Source organism: Maniola hyperantus, chromosome 1 (assembly GCF_902806685.2).
Source record: "Maniola hyperantus chromosome 1, iAphHyp1.2, whole genome shotgun sequence".
Classification (NCBI taxonomy): Eukaryota; Metazoa; Arthropoda; class Insecta; order Lepidoptera; family Nymphalidae; genus Maniola; species Maniola hyperantus.
Window position 1 is genome coordinate 12791402 of NC_048536.1, and position 18757 is coordinate 12810158.

The window sequence follows — 18757 nt, forward strand, 5'->3', positions numbered from 1 at the left end:
TAAATATCCTTATTTACGGCTAAAATATTTCTACTATTTACTTCTGTGAGATGTGTAAATTTGTTTGGTGTACTAGTACTATCATAGATATAATTTTGTCTGAAATTAAAAGTTTGAAATCACTGGAAAACTCGAATAAACCCTCCAAAATTATATGTTCTATCGAAGCAGGCGTTACTTTGCGGAAGTCCATGATATACAATGAACCAAAAGCTTAATGTAGACCTTACAATCCACAATTGCAAAATTGCAATTGTGGATTGTAAGGTCTTAAAATTGATAAAATTGATGCTGAGCCAGCACCTATATTAGATAACAGTGAAAGATGTTAGTATGTTGGCCAATTTGAAGTATTTATAATAAACGCTTTTTGTAGTCGAGCGAGTAGTGTACATTTAAAGATACATAATATGTAAAAATGACATCATAAAACCATTGGAATTGTTTTATAATATTGGCATTTATCGATATAAAATATTGTTGTTCATATAATTTTGTATGGTTATTTCAAAAATTTGACAAGAATAGTATTAAAAATCAATATTTTTACTTCGCGCAGACACCGACATGCAGTTTATCATTTCAGGTTCTGCTGAAAATGTGATGTTTCAAATAACACATTTATATTTTTTTGTAATTTAGTAGTGTATGAACTAATATAATATTTATAATATCATCAATCAATCAATACTTATAATAAAACTGTAACAGGTCAAATTCTGTAATTGAAGATATTTTGAAAATTTTTTTTCGAGGGCACTCTATAATCGATACTGAACCCAAAACTGTAATTTTTTTCATTTTTGTCTGTCTGTCTATCTGTCTGTCTGTCTGTCCGTCTGTCTGTCTGTATCACGGCCGCGCATCACGCTGAAACTACTGAATGGATTCCAATGAAACTTGGTACGATTTGAGGTCATACTATGAGGAAGAATATAGGATACTTTTTATCCCGAAATTCAGCATGGTTCCCGTAGGAGAGGGGATGAAAGTTAAAATGTATACCGAGTTGTAATTCATTAACGCGTAGTCCGATTTCATTCATTCTTTTTTTGTTAGAAAGGGGATATTTTAAAAATTGTTCCGTAAATATTTCAAGGTCATTGGTTTTTAACCGACTGTCAAAAAGGAGGTGGTTCTTTTTTCTACATCGATTTTTTCGAGGTTTCTGGACCGATTTGCAATTTTTTTTTAAATCAACAAAAAAAGTTTTCGTGGTGGTCACATAAAAAAATCTGGATTCAACTCCTTAATCCTGATGCTGCAGGGTTACTGCCCGCCTGAGTTATCAAGATTCAGGAAGTGTTCATAGTGAATTCATATTGTAGGTACCAAGCAACGACTTTATTCTCAGACTTCAAGTCTCAACTCCTCAACCCTGATGATGTAGGGTACAGCACTCCTAAACTATAATGTTTCAGGAACTGCGGATGATGCAAAATTATTTTAGGTACCAAGCATAGGCTACATCATTGAACTTCGGATCCTAACTCCTCAATCCTGATGCTGCAAAGTACTGAAGTCCTAAATCGTGGGGATTTTAGAATTTCTGATAGTGAATTGATATTAAAAAAAAAAAAATTTGAATCGACTGTTAGGCGGAACGAAGTTCGCCGGGTCAGCTAGTTAAAAAAATAAAATTAAAAAAGGTTTCGTGTAGTGTCAGGATTTTTTCAAAGTGTGTTGTGAATTACAATGCACACTGCCAAGAATAGGGTTAATCAAGTTAGGTAGTATATTCTAGGACTTATGGGACTATTCCTCATCTACTTTTGTTTATTTACGCCCTTAATGGCGCAAATGAAAGCGCATTATTAAAATGAAACTAGGTAGTAAAGGACGCTTTCATTTTTTTATTTTAAATTGTAAGGGTGTACAAGACAATTTGTAAACGTGATGTCCTTTACGTCCAAAATTTTGAGGTGTCATATTAACCATCTAAGGTGGTATAAGACAATTGATAATTTATTTGTATGTTACGCCCAAAGGTTTTTTTTTTACTTTGCTTTACTACCAAAAGGAGTAGACTCTGGTAACCAAGTGTTACTTACACCCATATTTTCACGATAAACTTTGTTTAACGTGCCAAATTATGTGGGTCGTAAAGGCATTTTTTTTACGAATTTCGTGAAACTGAATATACAGATCGATAGAGAATTGAAAACTCAACAAGCAGTGTCAAAAAGTCATTTTCGACCAAATGTCCTTTACGACCTTTGAGCCCAGAGGTATCGATATGTCTTGTTTTGGGAAGCTAATTACCTACTTACCTGCCATTTTAGGTAGTCTATATAGCTTTAAAAGCTAAATAGTATATACCTAGGTACCTAGTTCTGTAGGGATACCCTGTAGGTACAGTAAAATGGTAGATGGTAGATGATTGACTCAATTCATCATTTAGGTATGGCTTTTTTCTTTAATCGCTATATTAATTGAAAACTGACTGCGTACGTACTCCAGTAACGGTTGTTCATCGTTTTATATAAAAGTGAATAACAGTTCAGTTGCGCAACTGGATAGATGATAGATCATAACTCTTGATGGCGTAATGCCGTCACTTCTTCGAGTTATCTACGCCTTTTGTGTTTTAGTTTTAATATCATTTTTCTCTACATTACATTTTATCTCTAGGGTTTAAGAGCTAGTCTTTAATAGAGTTCGTATGAGAGACACTCTTAAAACTGAGTGGTGTGATATGATAGTTTAACACTTTCAAGTTTCAAATACAATGTCCGGTGGTATATTTGTACCTATTCTCCGATATTTACACTCTTGAGATTGTAACCAAGTTACAAACAAAAATTGGAATACAATATGACTTCGTGTAGGTAGACTCCATAATCGAAAATGGCAAATTCAAATAAGGTTAAACAGCCGTTACTAATCGATGTGGCGGCAAAACGGCGAATTTAATGGAGATAAGCCCAAGTTAGAGCTTAAGAAAGGTTGGTAATTGTAAAGTTATAAACTTGGCGGTTTTGACCTAAACGAAGTTGCTAAAGGAGGCCCGGTCAGCGACCTGGCACATAGTTATAGTAAGGACATACAAGTAGCTTAAGTTCCACCGGTCGTCCTACATCTACCTACTGCATACCTCGTTACACATTCTGCATACTTATCTAGTGAAGGTAAAATGCTTAACGGACTAAACAACGTCTTTATGGAAGATATCTCAAAGCGTTGAGAACTTTAATCTATACTTCAAAGGAAAATATTCCAACGCAACGTTAGAATTATTAATAGCCTTCGTAGGTAGTAATTTGCTGCGTAAAGAAAGTCAACTCTGCCATGATTCATGAACCGCGGGAATGTGCTACCGTATCGGTCGATCCTATCGCTCTTTCTGCAAAATAATATGCAAATCAATTGACGAAAGATGTTCTGCACTTTCTAAACGACAAAAAATACAGTCTGATGTTCTTCACGCTTTGACATTTATCTCGAGATCACAAAGTAGTTTTGTGACAAGTGATCAAACATCTAGCTGATACGTTAGCCCCTTCTATAACAATAATTATTATTTAGCAAATTAAAACAGCTAACCAAACGCGTTTAGTGAAAGTCACGCGTGGTCCATTTCTTAGTAATGAGAGTATAAAGCTGTTTGGCGCGACATTTACATTTGAATTCAGCCGAACCGCACATAAATCTGACGGGGGTCAAACTCAAATACGGGGGAAGTGTGTCGTGGTAAAGTAGGTATGTAACCTTAGTTTATTGGGTTAAAAAGACTACTTATTTAGTTATATGAATGCTCTTGACTTGTTGAGAATTTTTGAAATTATAGCTAATTAGGTACATTTATATCTCCTTCAAAAAATAAACATAGCTGCCGTCCTTTCATTAAAAAGCTGTAAACTGCAAAAAATATTTTTGAGTTATCGACAATAACGTGGGAATTTTTAAAAATAATGTTTCTAAAAAATAATGCTATGTAAGACCATGGTTTTTAGTTAGTTGTTCCTACGTTGCATCGTCTTCAAGAACCATTATTTTTTTAAATTCGCGCGGTTTATGGCGATAACTCAAAAATTATTATTTTGCAGTTACGGCTTTTTAGTTAAATGAGGATAGATATAGGTTCTCTGATGCACCAAATGATATCTAAAGTCAAACAACAGGAGAACCTAAAGAAAAGCTGCTGTAGAAGTCCGTTAATAGGTAATAGGTACATCCATCTTTTACTAGCGAGTAGCGAGTTAGGTTTTCATGTCATATCGAAAGGAACCTGCAAATAAGGCGATGGTTACTCTTTCTCGTGCCGCTATTACCGATTTTATCGGATCCATCTCAATTAGTATTGCTGTCGTGGAGTCTAGCAACGAGTCGCGCGACCGTTAGCGCATCCATAATGCCAACCGCGAGCTGATGTAATGACGCTGTGGGCTGCGGCCTGCGGTCTGCGGCGCCCGCACGCTCTGGTCAGACTCAGACCTATTGACAAAAACTCACAAACACGCAAACTGGGTCGATTACACGGTAAACACTTGAAGCGGTAAACATTTTTCAAAGTCAGGTGATTTATGTGGTGCGAGATAGACGTTTGACAATAATAGAAAACGTGTACCTAAATAAATAGTTATATGAGAAGTTTCCCAGGGCTTTCCATACAAACGTAGTATATTTCTCATTAACTCATCAAACCTAAATGAAGTTTTGTAGATACTTTCCAGAAAAATACTAAGTAAACTGTGTCTGTGGTTTCAAAGTTACACGGACTCAAAAACATGTACCTACAAAACTACTACTTTGAGCTCTTGTAACTTTGAAACTAATGTTCAAATCCGAACCAAACCTCGTTCGTATGGAGCGCGCTACGCTATGAATACCTACCTATCTTTTCTCCCGTAAACCACGTTTCATCCATACTAATATTATAAATGCGAAACTGTGTCCTGTGTGTGTGTGTGTGTGTCTGCTAGCTTTTCACGACTCAACAGACAACAGTTTAACCGATTTTGATGAAAGTTGGGTACACAGTTAGCTTACGTTCCGGGGAAGGACATAAGCTACTTTTTATCCCGGAAAACCAAACAGTTCCCACGGGATTTTTAAAAACCTTAATCCACGCGGACGAAGTCGCGGGCATCCGCTAGTTAGAAATAAATGATTTCTCCCACTTGCCTAAGTGGGTACCTACATGATGTTTTGTAAAATTTTGTCTAAGCTGCTAAATACATATAGTACTTAGTATAGTATTTACTTAGCACACTGCACTGAATGTGTTTAACATTATTGCCTTATTAACTTTTCCACTTTTACTAGAAAGCTTCGGTAGGTACTTACCTACTTGACCTAAGGCGATACGTGGGTACGTGGTTCCTATCCTCAAGCTAGAAATCTAGAATCTGGATAAGATTAAGTATCTTTATCTACCTATTAAACTCTACCTACTTTACTACATGCTTCTGAATTTGAGCAAAAATAAATAAACAAACTTGACGATTTTCATCCGCCTGGATCCAGGTCTTTAACTACCTATATCCATGCAAAAAATCACGTCGATGGATTGCTCCGTTGCGGCGTGATTGAAATACAAACCAACAAACAAACACACTTTCGCATTTATAAGTAACTAGCTGATGCCCGCGACTTCGTCCGCGTGGATTTACGTTTTTCAAAATCCCGCGGGAACTTTTTGATTTCCCGGGATCAAAAGTAGCCTATGTCTTAATCCAGGGTATAATGTATCTCCATTCCAAATTTCAGCCAAATCCGTCCAGTAGTTTTTGCGTGAAGGAGTAACAAACGTACACACACACACGCACATACAAACTTTCGCCATTATAATATTAGTGTGAAGTGTGATATGGGCACTGAAATATGAGTACCCACAAAATAGTAAAAATACCCACAATATAGGTAAAAAGCGCCGTCATTTCATGTAACAGTAAATAAAGGCGTCACCTTATTTCGAGCAGTAAAAACGTTATCCATCATCTTGGCATTGACCTAATGTAGGTCTGGGTTAATACTATTCAAACGATGGCCATGTACCTACCTATTGGACAGGTTTTTGCCCTCACTGGTGATCTATCACAGGCGAACGGGAACTATATCTAATAGCTGACAGCAGCCAGATATAGCTCGCGGGTAAGTGCTCGTTATCGCAATTTTAAGCGATATAGGACAATTTGATTCACATTCTAGGTAAGTATTCTTATTTCGACTTACAGCTTACTTACGACAACTTAAAGCATTTTTAATAAAATGCTTTAAGTTGGAGTCATCACTGCTTTAGTTACGGTGAAGTAAAACATCGTAAGGAAACCTGTTCACAAAGGTGTATGAAGTCAGCCAATCCGCACTTGGCCAGCGTGGCAGACTATGGCCAAAACCCTTTTCACTCTGAGAGGAGACCCGTGCTCTGTAGTAAGCCGGCGATGGGTTGATCATGATGATGATACTTATAACTTGCCTCCCAGTCCCGGGCATGGACCCGGAAAAACGAAAAGTTCGAAATCGAAATTTAAAAACAATTAATTGGTACAATCAAAATTGACCCAACAGAGGGCGACACGAGTCACGACACGAGCATGTAAATCGATGTTGCTGAATAGGATGACGGGTGAGCACAACTAAAAATCTAAACCACGTCATATAAACAAGAAAAAGATGAACCGATAAAGATATAATTGAATTCGCTTTGTTTCATAGATAGGTACCATGGAGCTCAGAATCAGCTTAGCTTGTTTCATACAACACAGTTAATTCGGTCAAAGCTGTACTTTGATAGCCCGATGCAAGATAAGCTTTGCGTTTCTGATGCAACGATTAGAGATCTAGGTAAGTACCGAGATACCTACATTCGTCGTACGATACTGCAACATTATCAATCCCTGTCGTGATGTTTTAGACTTTTATGATGAGTTGCACGCAATATTCTTACCTAATTGCTACACTAAGATAATCTTTTACTTACTAGGTAGTTTTAGTTACCTAGGTAAATAGATAGAGAACCTTTAAATTAAATAAAATACTACCTCTACCCGTTTGAAATTGTCACAAAGAGTATCCACTGAACGGATTTTATTTAAGTTGTCACCACTCTCTGAAAGTATCTCGGAAAAGACTACTACATCAGTGCCTACCTCTGAGTAGACAAAATACATAATAAGTAGGCCTATCCATCGGCTACCCCTGTGAAGCTGGGGCGAATCAGCTAAGCATTCGTGAGAGACTTTGCCAAAGGGCCTCAAGAACAGAAAATATAATAGGTACCTACCTACTTAACATTTCAGAGTAAGTTGATAGGTACACCACTGGAGTTTTCTGAATAAGAAGGAAAAACGGGACCAGTGATTATTTTTCATGATTATGTCATTTTCAAACATAAAAACCGGAACGGGGGACGCGATATGACGACGCGCGACGTCGCAGATTGCAATGAAACCATTACTGTTAAGTTCAGAGCGAAGAGTGTGAAAATCTCTAATTTGCAGTAAACCACCATTGTTACCACTCTTATACGTAATAACTATCGTGGGACAAATAATTATGAGTTCCGTTGCTGATATTATACTTAGATAATTCTATGCAATTTTATGCAGGAGCAACAAAAAGTAGACATGAATGCAATTTGCAAGAGGTCTTTTAATTTATATTCACATTTTTTACTCTATCGCCTTTAGTATTAAATTCACTTGAAGTGTTGCGTGGGTAGGGCTATTTTCTAAGATACTTTAGATACAGGATAGGCAGAATAGGCAGATATAATAGGTAGGTACAGAGGCGGATTAAATGTCGAGAGCGGTCCTCTAACAGCCATATTTAAAAAATTACTAACTTCAAAAGAACGAGGAATCATCTCATTCATCTCATCTCATAGCTGGTAGTTAGTGATTATACCTACTATTTATGTAAACGAGTGATGAACATCACGTCATGACACTTAGCTATATTAAAGAAGAGACAGTATCGGTCACTCCAAGATAATATTACTTAGTAGGGATAACTAGGTAGGCGGTAAAGGAACTCTAATAGATCGCGCGCGCTTCTTCAAAGAGTTCAAACTCAAAATTCAGGCATATGCTTAGTTTGCCTTAGGGATACTCTGCCTCTGGGTAGGTATGTTTCAGTCATTTCAGCATTTATTCAACAACTAGTGTAAATGAGTATCACTACTTAGTTTGCGTAGTTTTTTTAAAATTCTGTGGTAATTTTTGGTTTTTTTCGGGATAAAATATCTTTCTCTGATGCAAGTATAAAGTACCTACCCAACGTCAAAGTCGGTTTAACGAATGGGCTATATAAAGCTAGACTGACAGACACACTTTCGTATTTATAATATTACCTCGGTATATAAGTATGGTTTTGCAAAATTAGGTAACTACATCGAATTCCGCTTTTTCCTAGACCTAAGATTAAGTGGTAGAGGTAGAAAAATACACTACTTAACTTCCTCCTTCTTCTTAGAATGGGTGGCTTCTGTAAAAATGTTTCAGGAAATAAAGTATTGTCATACTTACTTCATAATTTTAAGATAAGTAATCACGATTTCTCGTAGAACTAAATTTCGAATAGGTGACCTAGGTACCTACCTGAAATTTAGTTCTACTAAAAGTAGGTAGTTAGGTAAGTACTTAGTTCTGCTACGCTCTCAACGTAATGCATACTGCTAGTTGCTACGCTAGCATTTCTATAGCTCCTCATAACAGTCATTGTATTTTTTGCAGAAGTAAACAGTAGCAAGTGAGTAGTAAGTAGTAGTAGTCAACGGTATGTAGAACAGTCCATTTAGAAAAATCATAACAAAACAAAAACTGTTTTCCTCAAAATAGAATACCGAATACGTGACATTGTGTCGACCTAGTTTTCCCCTAAAGTGCAACAATAGTAACAAAGAGGCATATCTTTTTAACTGTCGCCTGCTAACTCAAGGTTTAAAGGGCAGTTTAAAACAAACGTCCTAGGTAGTTCTATACGAGGCGTGCTTTTTGTGTGATAACAAATAGGTTTTTTGTACATTCCTATCTAAACAATTTTATGACTACTGACAATTCTTGATGGATGCAATTTGAAGAGAGAACTCCTAGATAGATCAGAGGAGGTCGAGGAAAACCTAGAGAACGGCGGACTGGATGGCGGCAGTTCAAAGTTTAAACGGCTTCGCTTAGGTAATGATCGACACCGATGGAGTGGATGGTGGAGTGGAAACCCCTTCTACTACAATCCTCATAGGTACCTAACTGAAGTTAAAAAATATTTGTAAGATAAGCCATTTAAGTGTAGGTACCTACCAAAATCATATTTCAAAAAACAACTAGGAAATATCCCTAAAAATATATAAGTAGGTATTAAATGATCTCACCATCATCCCCCTCAATTTCAGTGATCGGTGACACAAACGTAATTTGCAATATAAATCCGGCTACTAATAAATTCACGGAAGACACCATTTTGAACTAATTGATGGTATTTTAATAAATCACCATCGGTCTTACAGCTTAATAAATAAAGTTGAAAATCACTTATTATGTTGCTCGTATAAAGTGATCGTAAATGTTTACGAAGCTCGAATGCTAGCGAACGGTCGAGCAGGCAAGCATGCGCTCGCGCTGTACGGTGACTTCTGAACGACTAACAAAACTATAAAATACTGAAAGGTCTAACATATACGGGCAAGCCTTTTGCCTAAGCAATTAAGCTCGGAACAGGGAAAGAAAGGAAGTAATACGTTCTAAGAGGCTGGTATTTATCTTGCAGTGGGCATTCAAAGAAAAGCAAAAGTTAAAGCTATTAATATCTCGGCCGCTGCAAGTTGCGCTGCTTAAACTCACCTTAGATATAAACTGGTTATTTTAATTCAATTATTCTTCTGTGGTTGAATTAACTAGGTTACAATGTAGAGAAAGAATAGATAACCACCTGTTATTAAACTTTTATTTCATTTTGTGATGCATAATTTAATCAGGTATTTTGTGACTGAACTCAACTTTATGGTTCGAGTTCCTTTTTGCGACATACCTAAGGAGACCAACATAAACTTAGGTAAACTTAAAAAGCTTTCAACTCAATTAGCTGATTCCTATCTTACTAAAATAAACAGAATGGTATTAAAAACGTGACAAAGTGCTTTACTTCTATTTTTAATTCGTTAAGTTCGGTTGTACTTTCACGTTCAATCAATCGAAGCTATCTCAATAGAAACAAAAGATCTATTAGTAGATGATTAATAGCCATATATTGCTGATAATCTAAAGCCCAAAATAAACTTTCATAAATGTGTGTACCTACCACGATATATTTACAAACAAAAGGGAGATGCCAATTTATTGACGCATGCGTTCTGCACCAGCGCGCGCACTGTTATCATATAAGCCCATTCACTCCGGCCTTCCGAGCCAAACATTTTGCTTACCAAAATTAACAGTCTAATAAAAATGTAATACAAATTCAACCACAATGGGCAACCAATTCAAAAACGTGGCCGTCATAGCTTGCCTCAAGACTTTGCTTTTTGTTTTCAACATTGTGTTTTGGGTAAGTTTTTTAACCAGATGTATATATCTGTCCTCTTTCAATAAAAGCGCGTAAAAATAAAAACTGCTAGGTACATCCAAAAGCTCTCAAAAAGTAAAAAAAAATTGTAATGAACTACCGAGTCTTCTCTTGGATGAGTTCTTCTGCAAACATACATAATTGGGAAAAATCCAAATAAAATCTCGAAAACCCATTGTTTTTGCGAAAAATATCAAGATGCCAAATTTTCAATAGCATCACGACTATTATTTTTAAAATTAAAGTTATCTTTCTAATTGATACTTTCACAAAACGTGAAGTCAGAAACGGTTTTTCTTTTCTTTATTGTCAAGTTCTTTGTGTTCTTTGTATGAGTTTGGTTTGAATGATGCGAATGCAACACTTTCACAGCTGACGGGCCTTCTCATCCTCGTTGTGGGTCTGTGGGCGGAGTTCGACCTTTATAAGTATATGGAGTTGTCCCCAGAGTTCTCTGGGACTGCTCCGCTTGTGATCATTGGTATCGCCAGCCTGATCGTGCTCATCAGTTCCGTCGCATTCTCATGCATCATTAAAGGACAACCTGTGCTACTGTACATTGTAAGTAAGCTAAATAAAAATTACATAAAAAGTTACATCAACAATCGTGGAAATACTTAAGTCTACTCGAATGGGTGTTCTACAAGGTTCAGTTCGGGACCTTTTCTATTTTTATTGTTTAACAATAATAGATAGGTATAAAGGTACCTACCTACTTAATAAGCTATCTACTTAAACATTAATAATTTGAAAAAATGTTACTTCAGCTACTTTAATGTAGATTTGTACATAGGCATATAAAAGAAAAGTCAGCAAAGTGCATGCAATGTGATACACCCGATAATATAACATAGTGCGGCTATACCTACTATACGTAGGTTTAGGTATCTACTCGCAGAAATCTGTTGACAATTGACATCATCGAAATAATAGTTGACCTACATATTAATTATTATACTAACTAGCTTACGCTCGCGTCGCGACTACGTCCGCGTGGACTACATAAATTTCAAACCCCCATTTAACCCACTTAGGGGTGGAATTTCGATAAATCCTTTCGTTGTGGATCTATTCTTTACAAAGAACAAACCCTCCAAATTTTATGGCTCTAGGACGAGCGGTTTAAGCTGTGCGTTAATTTTCGAGTCAGGGCTTTAAATTTCATTTAAACAGTCCACAGATTAAGTAATTAAAATTCTAAATGAAATTAATCTTAACGAATTTTGCAGTATGGTGGATTTCTGGTCTGTATTTTTATGATGGACGCGGGAGTTGGCGCGTCGGCGGTTTGCTACCGGGACACGTTTGCGAGAGGTCTGCACGATGGACTGACAAAGACGATAATCTCCTATAATCCAGAAAAGGCCAACTTTGACTTTGCTCAATCGACGGTAATCAAGTTTTTTTTCAACGAAGGTTTTATTTCTACGTATCGCAAAACGCCAGTCGCCAAACACACCTTCTCTACATAGTATAAAATAAAGTCGCTTCCCGCTGTCTGTATGTATGTATATGTATGAACGCGTAGATCTTTTAAAATACGAAACGGATTTTAATCCGGTTTTCACCAATAGATAGAATGATACAAGAGGAAGGTTTATGGCTATAGTTTAATTCTCAAAAAATTAGAGATCTCCAGAGAAATTGAAATAATGTGAATTAGGTCGGAAAAAAATCCTTTCATTTGAGAGTTTCCGAGGCAATGACACCTCAATGACACCACATTAGTATCTACATTGCACCCATGCGATGCCGGGGCGGGTCGCTAGTAGAGAACATTATGAAAAACTCTCAGGCAGAATCCGAAGTAAGTACATAGGTATACCTATACCACGGTAATGTTATATATATATATTTATATATGATAATATTACCGTGCTTATACCAACATCGATAACCAAAACAATACTCTTGCCCTCTAACAAATAAACCTGGAATAGCGGTGGAATAGTTATACTCTGTTTTGTCTTTTTCCTTCAAATGTCAAATTACTGATGACAGGAGAAAGACAAAACAGAGTATTACTATTCCACCGCTATTCCAGGTTTATTTGTTAGAGGGTATGACTTTTGTTTTAATGGTCAGCTCTATTAATGACAAATTGAGTGCGGGTAGGTACCTATCTACCTATACTGATCTAACAGAATACCGTAAAGATTAAATCTTTACGGTACGGTTATCAGTAAATTTTACTGAATTCTACCTAGCCATGAAATTGCTATGCAATTAAAAACCTGAAATAAGTAGGTAAATCCTAACTGCTGTCTGGCTGCGTATCAAATCAAAGTTGGCACAAACAAGGCCCGTTTACTTTTAGCGTTCCGTACCTCAAAAGGAAAAAATGAACACTTATACTTAGAATCACTTCGTTATCTGTCTGTCTGTCGTGTCTGTCAAGAAACATATAGGGTGCTTCCCGTTGACCTAGAATGATGAAATTTGGCAGGTAGGCAGGTCTTATAACACACGTAAGGGGAAAATCCGAAAACCGAGAATTTGTGATTACATTAAAAAAAAATGTGTTCATGAACAAATTAGTATTTTCAACTTTCAAAGTAAGATGAATGACTACTAATTCATATGAAAGGGATTTACAATTTTAGGGAAAACAGATTTTTATTTATTTTTTATGCAAAACAGTTTCTAACTTATCGCGCAAAATATCGAAAAAATACGACTGTAGTACGGAACCCTCGGCTCGCGAGTCTGATTCACACTTGGCCGGTTTTCGTTGTGTTTAACTGAAGTTTGTAAGCTATCTCAACGAAACTTGCCTGGATTTCAACAGTTGCAATGCTGCGGCGTCTCTAACTATACGGACTGGATGCGACTGTCTCCCCAGCGAGTGATTCCGATCTCTTGTTGCCTGGACAAGACGCGCTGCGTAACGGCCAACTACAGCGACGTTTACCAAAGAGTAAGATGAATACATATTATTAAACTTAACTAATGTTTTTAGGGTTCCGTACCCGAAAGGACCCTATCACTAAGCCACTATCCGTCCGTCCGTCTGTCTGTCAGCGGGCTGTATCCCGTGAACCGTAATAGCTAGAGAGTTGAAATTTTCACAGAATGTGTCTATTTCAGCTATATCCACAAATAATAAAAATTTAAAAACCCAGCCAAATGCGAGTCAGACTCGTGCACAAAGGGTCCCGTACATCTTTATAAAACGAGCAAAAAAATCACGTTTGTTGTATGGGAGCCCCCTTAAATATTTTCATTCTGATTTTAGTACCTAGTTATTTGTTGTTATAGCGGCAACAGAAATACATCAACTGTCCAACTATCACGGTTCATGAGATACAGGCTGGTGACATACGGACAAACAGACGAAAAAATAAATTAAAAATTCTTGTACGTTGGTACGGAACCCTTCTTTAAACTCTTTGGATTAAACTCAAATCAAAAAGGAACAGTTAATTTTATCCCATTTTCAGGGATGCTTTGAGGTGATAACAGAGTATCTCACGACTAACTTGAACATACTGTTTGGAATTGCTGTTGGAACAGCACTGCTGCCTCTATTGGGCGCCATGCTGTCCTGCTCTCTCGCCAGGTACATCGAAAAATCTAAATACGACGTCATTAATTGAAAACTCTGCTCGACTACCGGACATTGGATTATATCGACTTTGAATCTCACGACTGAATAGTTATTTAGTGTATTTTATTCTATTTATTATAACTAGCTATACCTGGCATGCGATGCATTGCGATTCGCGCGCCAACTTTTGTATGTTGATTAACACTTTGTCAGAAACCTTCACATACAGACAATTAATGTTAATTTTTATTCATAAGATCTACAGAAATCTAAATATATAAAAGGAAAGGGTGACTGACTGACTGACTGACTGATCTATCAACGCACAGCTCAAACTATTGGACGGATCGGGCTGAAATTTGGCATGCAGATAGCTATTATGACCTAGGCATCCACTAAGAAAGGATTTATGAAAATTCAACCCCTAAGGGGGTGAAATAGGGGTTTGAAATTTGTGTAGTCCACGCGGACGAAGTCGCGGGCATAAGCTAGTTTTTCATAAAATCAAAAAGATTCCTGAAAGTTACATTACTTTTACGTTTATTTATTCAGATACAAGTTAGCCCTTGACTGCAATCTCAGCTGGTGGAAAGTGATGATGCAGTCTAAGATGAAAGCGGGCTAACCTGGAAGGGGTATGGCAGTTTTTACCCATTAACCTTTGGTTTCTACACGGCATTGTACCGGAACGCTACCTTTGCAGCACGGCTTTGCCAGTAGGGTGGTAACTAGCCACGGCTGAAGCCTCCCAACAGACCAAATGTTCTTTATTGATTTGCAGAAAAAGAAATTGTAGTAAAATTACACTTAACTGTATAACTACTCTCCATAGTATTGAATGTTGTTGTTAAAAATTAAAAAATACATGTAAAGTACGATTCAAACTTAAATGTGTCTGCGTGAAGTTGCGACACGCGCGCAGTTACCCTCCTCGCTTCCTTCGGACACCCAAAATGTGTGTAGTGCGCAACGTCGTGCGCAAACTTCAGGGGCGCATTTAAGTTTCAATCGTACTTTACATTAAATTTGTGGCTAACCGTTTTTATAGTAATTTTCTCAACCTATACCTACATTAAATCTATCTACATATTATATTAATATAAATGTTGGTTACTGATCTTTCAATTCTATACCCTTCTTGAAAAACTTGTCAATTTTACTACGTAAAAATTAAAAATAAACATTCAAAAAAATAAAGTGAAATTACGAACATACAAATTTTTCATTTAATATCCCACACTGAGATAATCATGCCAGAAATGCCCTTAAAAATGATTTAAAACAATAATAGTTGTGGCTTAAAAATTCATTTTATTACAATTATTAATAGGAGTCATTATCTCATAAGTCATAATATATAAATCACCATTACCATTTGCACAACAATATTAATCTATTCAGTGTCAGAGCTGTGCTTGTCCTCCTTGGTCTCAACGGGCGCATCTTGTTTATAATGCCTATATTCTGGTTTCAGCTCCCACATATTTTTATGGGGGTTCTTCAAATTATAGTTGCATACTTCTTTTAATATCTCTTTTAAGTATACGATAGGCTGTCTAGTGATCTAAAACAAAAAATAACAAGTTATTGAACAACATCAAAATTGGAGATTCTTCATGTAGTCATGGATGCAGTGGCGTGCAGGTCGTAGATGCATAAAACCTGTGCACGCCAATGGATGGATGGATGTCGATAATTCAATAATTATTTTGCACGTAATCTCTACACTAAACTAAATTGACAGGTCCTAGTCAAATATTCAACTGAAAGATTACACATCAAAATATTTTTATTTGAAACCAAAGCTACCGATTTTACTATCCATCGATAAATATTGGTTACTATCAATGGCTAATATGTAACCAGCTAGCTTTTTACGGCCTCTCCGCCATGTACACTATTTAAACAAACTAGGCTAGCCGATTTTGATGAAATAATTGTGCACAGGTAGCTTGCATTCTGGGGAAATACATAGGCTACTTTTTATCCCAAAAAAATCAAAGAATTTGCTTGAGGTTTGTAAAAATCTTAACCCACAAGGATGAAGTCATAGGTACCATATTATGGTTGATATTATAAAATCATTTGTACAATTTAAGGGTCCATCAATTAGTACTTTGGGGTTTACCTTTTGGAGATCTTTAATGTTATAATACTGATGTTTTTCAAATGCTGCAAACAGTACATTGAGCACAGCCTCTTTATCATCACGAGCCTTTTTACCCTCAGCTTTCTTCTTCTCCTGGTATTCAATCTATAAAAGAAAACAATTAAAGATGTTAATAAGAATATAGGTATTATTATCCTCAAAATAAGGTAAATTCACACAATGTCACACAGACAAAGGTTTGCTGTAATAAGTCTGTACAACTTATAGAACTTCAAATCTAAATATATAAAAGGAAAAGGTGACTGACTGACTGACTGATCTATCAACGCGCAGCTCAAACTACTGGACGGATCTGGCTGAAATTTAGCATGCAGATAGCTATTATGACGTAGGCATCCGCTAAGAAAGGATTTTTGAAAATTCAACTCTTGATGAGAAATGTGAAATAGGGGTTCGAAATTTTGTGTAGTCCACGAGGATGAAGTCGCGAGCATAAGCTAGTTTTGGATAAAGGTTTAATAAGAAGGTTGCCTTACCAAATGCATATGAAATGTGAGTGACAAAATATGAATAAGGACCTGGGCTATCTAAACTATCTGGGCATGTAAAGAGTCAGTGTGAACTAGTTTATATTTATAATTTAATCAAGACAGTTAACAGTTTAAAAATTTTAAAAGCAAATTAGACATGCAGACTTTCAAACTATATAAAATTTGATCATAATCAGTTTCTAGAATAACTGCAGGTATAGCACCAAACTGATTATCACAATCATGTAGAACAGATAGACAACATCTAAGTGTGGCAATAGGCCCAAAAGAAAGAAGTGACAAGCCAAAGCTGTAATAAAATGTATCTTACATTGTGCTTATGATCTGAAACTGGTCTAAAGGTTTGTACAATCCTTTCTAGCTGTTGCACTTGTCTTTGAGGCATAGAAGCCTTTCGGATAGATTCTGACTTCAGTTTATAGTAAGTAGGGTCAGCATATGGCCTGCACTCCAGCTTTTGAACTATCCTTCCTTCCATGTATAGTTTCTCAGATTCTGGCACCACAGCATCTGTGTTTGAAGCTAAAAAGAAAATTTAAGTTTTGATTTAATAAAGAGTATATTTAATTACTAAATGATGCCTGCAACTTTGCATTGATTTAGGTTTTTAAAAATCCCTGGGGAAACGCTTGGATTTTTAAGGATTAAAAGTAGCTTATGTGTTAATGCAAGGTATAAGCTACCTCCATACTAAACTTCAGCCTATCAAGAAGAATCAAGGAACTGGGAGCCTTTGTATCAAAAAAATCATAAACTTAATAATTATTGGTTTTGGTTGCTTGTTACTACGACACACAGTAGTATGACTGCACGTTTAGAATTGGCTCATGTTTTGAAATTATACTAATCATTGGGTATGCCTGAAGTCAAGCACTGATACATCAAAAATTCTAATAAATAAACTAAAGCAAGGCTAATTTTTCTTTTATCAACACAACACTTACGGACTGCATGAGAGAATACTCCCAACGACTGTCGAGTCACATTCGATACATTAAGACGGTGTTCTTTGGGTATAGACTGCTCCCCTGGCTCTTTAAGACACAACACAGCTTCGGAAAGCGACAGCTGCACTTGAGCCCTTTGCCCAGAAACACGGGAAATCTTTAACTTGCCCACTTCGATTTCGCCAGGAGCTTTATCCCATTTATTCGCTATATACTTTGGTACTTTAACAAGCCAAACACCACGACCTGTGTTTGATAAATCCAACTCGCGGTCAACTTGAGGCAAATGGTTCACACTCATTATTACTTAGGTATTATCTATTGACTAGCCTTTTGCAATTAGATAAGAAATTCACTTTAGAAACAAATGCTTAAATTGAAAAAGACTGAAGAGTCTCAGCTGAACCGATTTTTTGATTTTTTGTTTTTACGTTTCGACGTTGACAACCACAGAGTACTTTGTAATATATGAAATATATAATGTACTCTGTGTATGAAATAGAGACCAAAGCTCGAGTTCGAGCCTAAAATTGGAAATGCATTACAAGCGCCCCTAGATTTGAAATTTGGAACAATGTTGATTGAATCTATATCTACGTATATATGTAATACATAGCCATAGGTACTATATACATTTATACGTATAATATAGGTACGTAGGTACTAGGTACCTATATTATCCTACTTTCTTATTATTATTCTAGATTTGGGTTACATAGCTGATTTTTCAATCGTCAAAATATAACGATGGATTTTTGATTTTGTGAGTTTTATTTGGCGATTGAAAAAATCAGCCCTGAATAAAACAAAGTTATTTTTAAAATAATGTAGGTTATATTTTCTATACTTAATGAAAACAAAATTGATCATTTACATCGTAAAATGTTTTGCTGATGACATGACTACACTATAATTTACACTAGAAGTAACTTTAATACACTAAATATGCACTAAAAGTTTAATACAATGAATAAAATACACTGACTATACCTACTAACAAATCCTGTCTTTAGTGTTCCACGCGCAGAACAAAGACAGTAAACAGTTGCGCAAATATCACTGTAATGAACCTGACCGCATGAACTAAAGCTCAACTTAAAGG

General features: G+C 36.3%; 3 protein-coding genes across 3 annotated transcripts in view; 1 reads left to right on the top strand and 2 right to left on the bottom strand.

The window, feature by feature from the left end:
- LOC117984055 (uncharacterized) overlaps window positions 1–9686 on the bottom strand; it is a 26784-nt gene extending 17098 nt beyond the window's left edge. The window contains exon 1 of the mRNA XM_034970708.2: window positions 9311–9686. Within this exon, the coding sequence (XP_034826599.1) occupies window positions 9311–9398 (88 nt within the window). The 5' untranslated portion in view covers window positions 9399–9686. The remainder of the gene's footprint in view (window positions 1–9310) is intronic.
- Window positions 9687–10304: 618 nt separating this feature from the next.
- Window positions 10305–15259, top strand: LOC117984355 (tetraspanin-7-like). Its single transcript, XM_034970983.2, has 5 exons — window positions 10305–10482; window positions 10873–11061; window positions 11730–11891; window positions 13289–13417; window positions 13941–15259. Exons 1-5 carry the CDS (start codon window positions 10405–10407, stop codon window positions 14094–14096), a joined length of 714 nt encoding a protein of 237 aa, XP_034826874.1. The 5' UTR covers window positions 10305–10404; the 3' UTR covers window positions 14097–15259.
- TfIIFbeta (transcription factor TFIIFbeta) lies at window positions 15251–18109 on the bottom strand. Its single transcript, XM_034970935.2, has 4 exons — window positions 17653–18109; window positions 17019–17230; window positions 16176–16301; window positions 15251–15611 (listed from the first exon to the last, which is right to left on the bottom strand). Exons 1-4 carry the CDS (start codon window positions 17954–17956, stop codon window positions 15441–15443), a joined length of 813 nt encoding a protein of 270 aa, XP_034826826.1. The 5' UTR covers window positions 17957–18109; the 3' UTR covers window positions 15251–15440.
- Window positions 18110–18757: the final 648 nt, after the last annotated feature.

Bases quoted from the DNA above. Each gene is read 5' to 3' on its own strand.
- LOC117984355 (XM_034970983.2), top strand. From the start codon at position 10,405: ATGGGCAACCAATTCAAAAACGTGGCCGTCATAGCTTGCCTCAAGACT. The intron at 11,062-11,729 runs GTAAGTAAGCTA...CGAATTTTGCAG, and splicing joins AACCTGTGCTACTGTACATT to TATGGTGGATTTCTGGTCTG. The intron at 11,892-13,288 runs GTAATCAAGTTT...GGATTTCAACAG, and splicing joins TTGACTTTGCTCAATCGACG to TTGCAATGCTGCGGCGTCTC.
- TfIIFbeta (XM_034970935.2), bottom strand. From the start codon at position 17,956: ATGAGTGTGAACCATTTGCCTCAAGTTGACCGCGAGTTGGATTTATCA. The intron at 17,231-17,652 runs GTAAGTGTTGTG...TTTTCTTTTTAG, and splicing joins AGTATTCTCTCATGCAGTCC to CTTCAAACACAGATGCTGTG. The intron at 16,302-17,018 runs GTAAGATACATT...TTTCTTTTATAG, and splicing joins TTTCAGATCATAAGCACAAT to ATTGAATACCAGGAGAAGAA.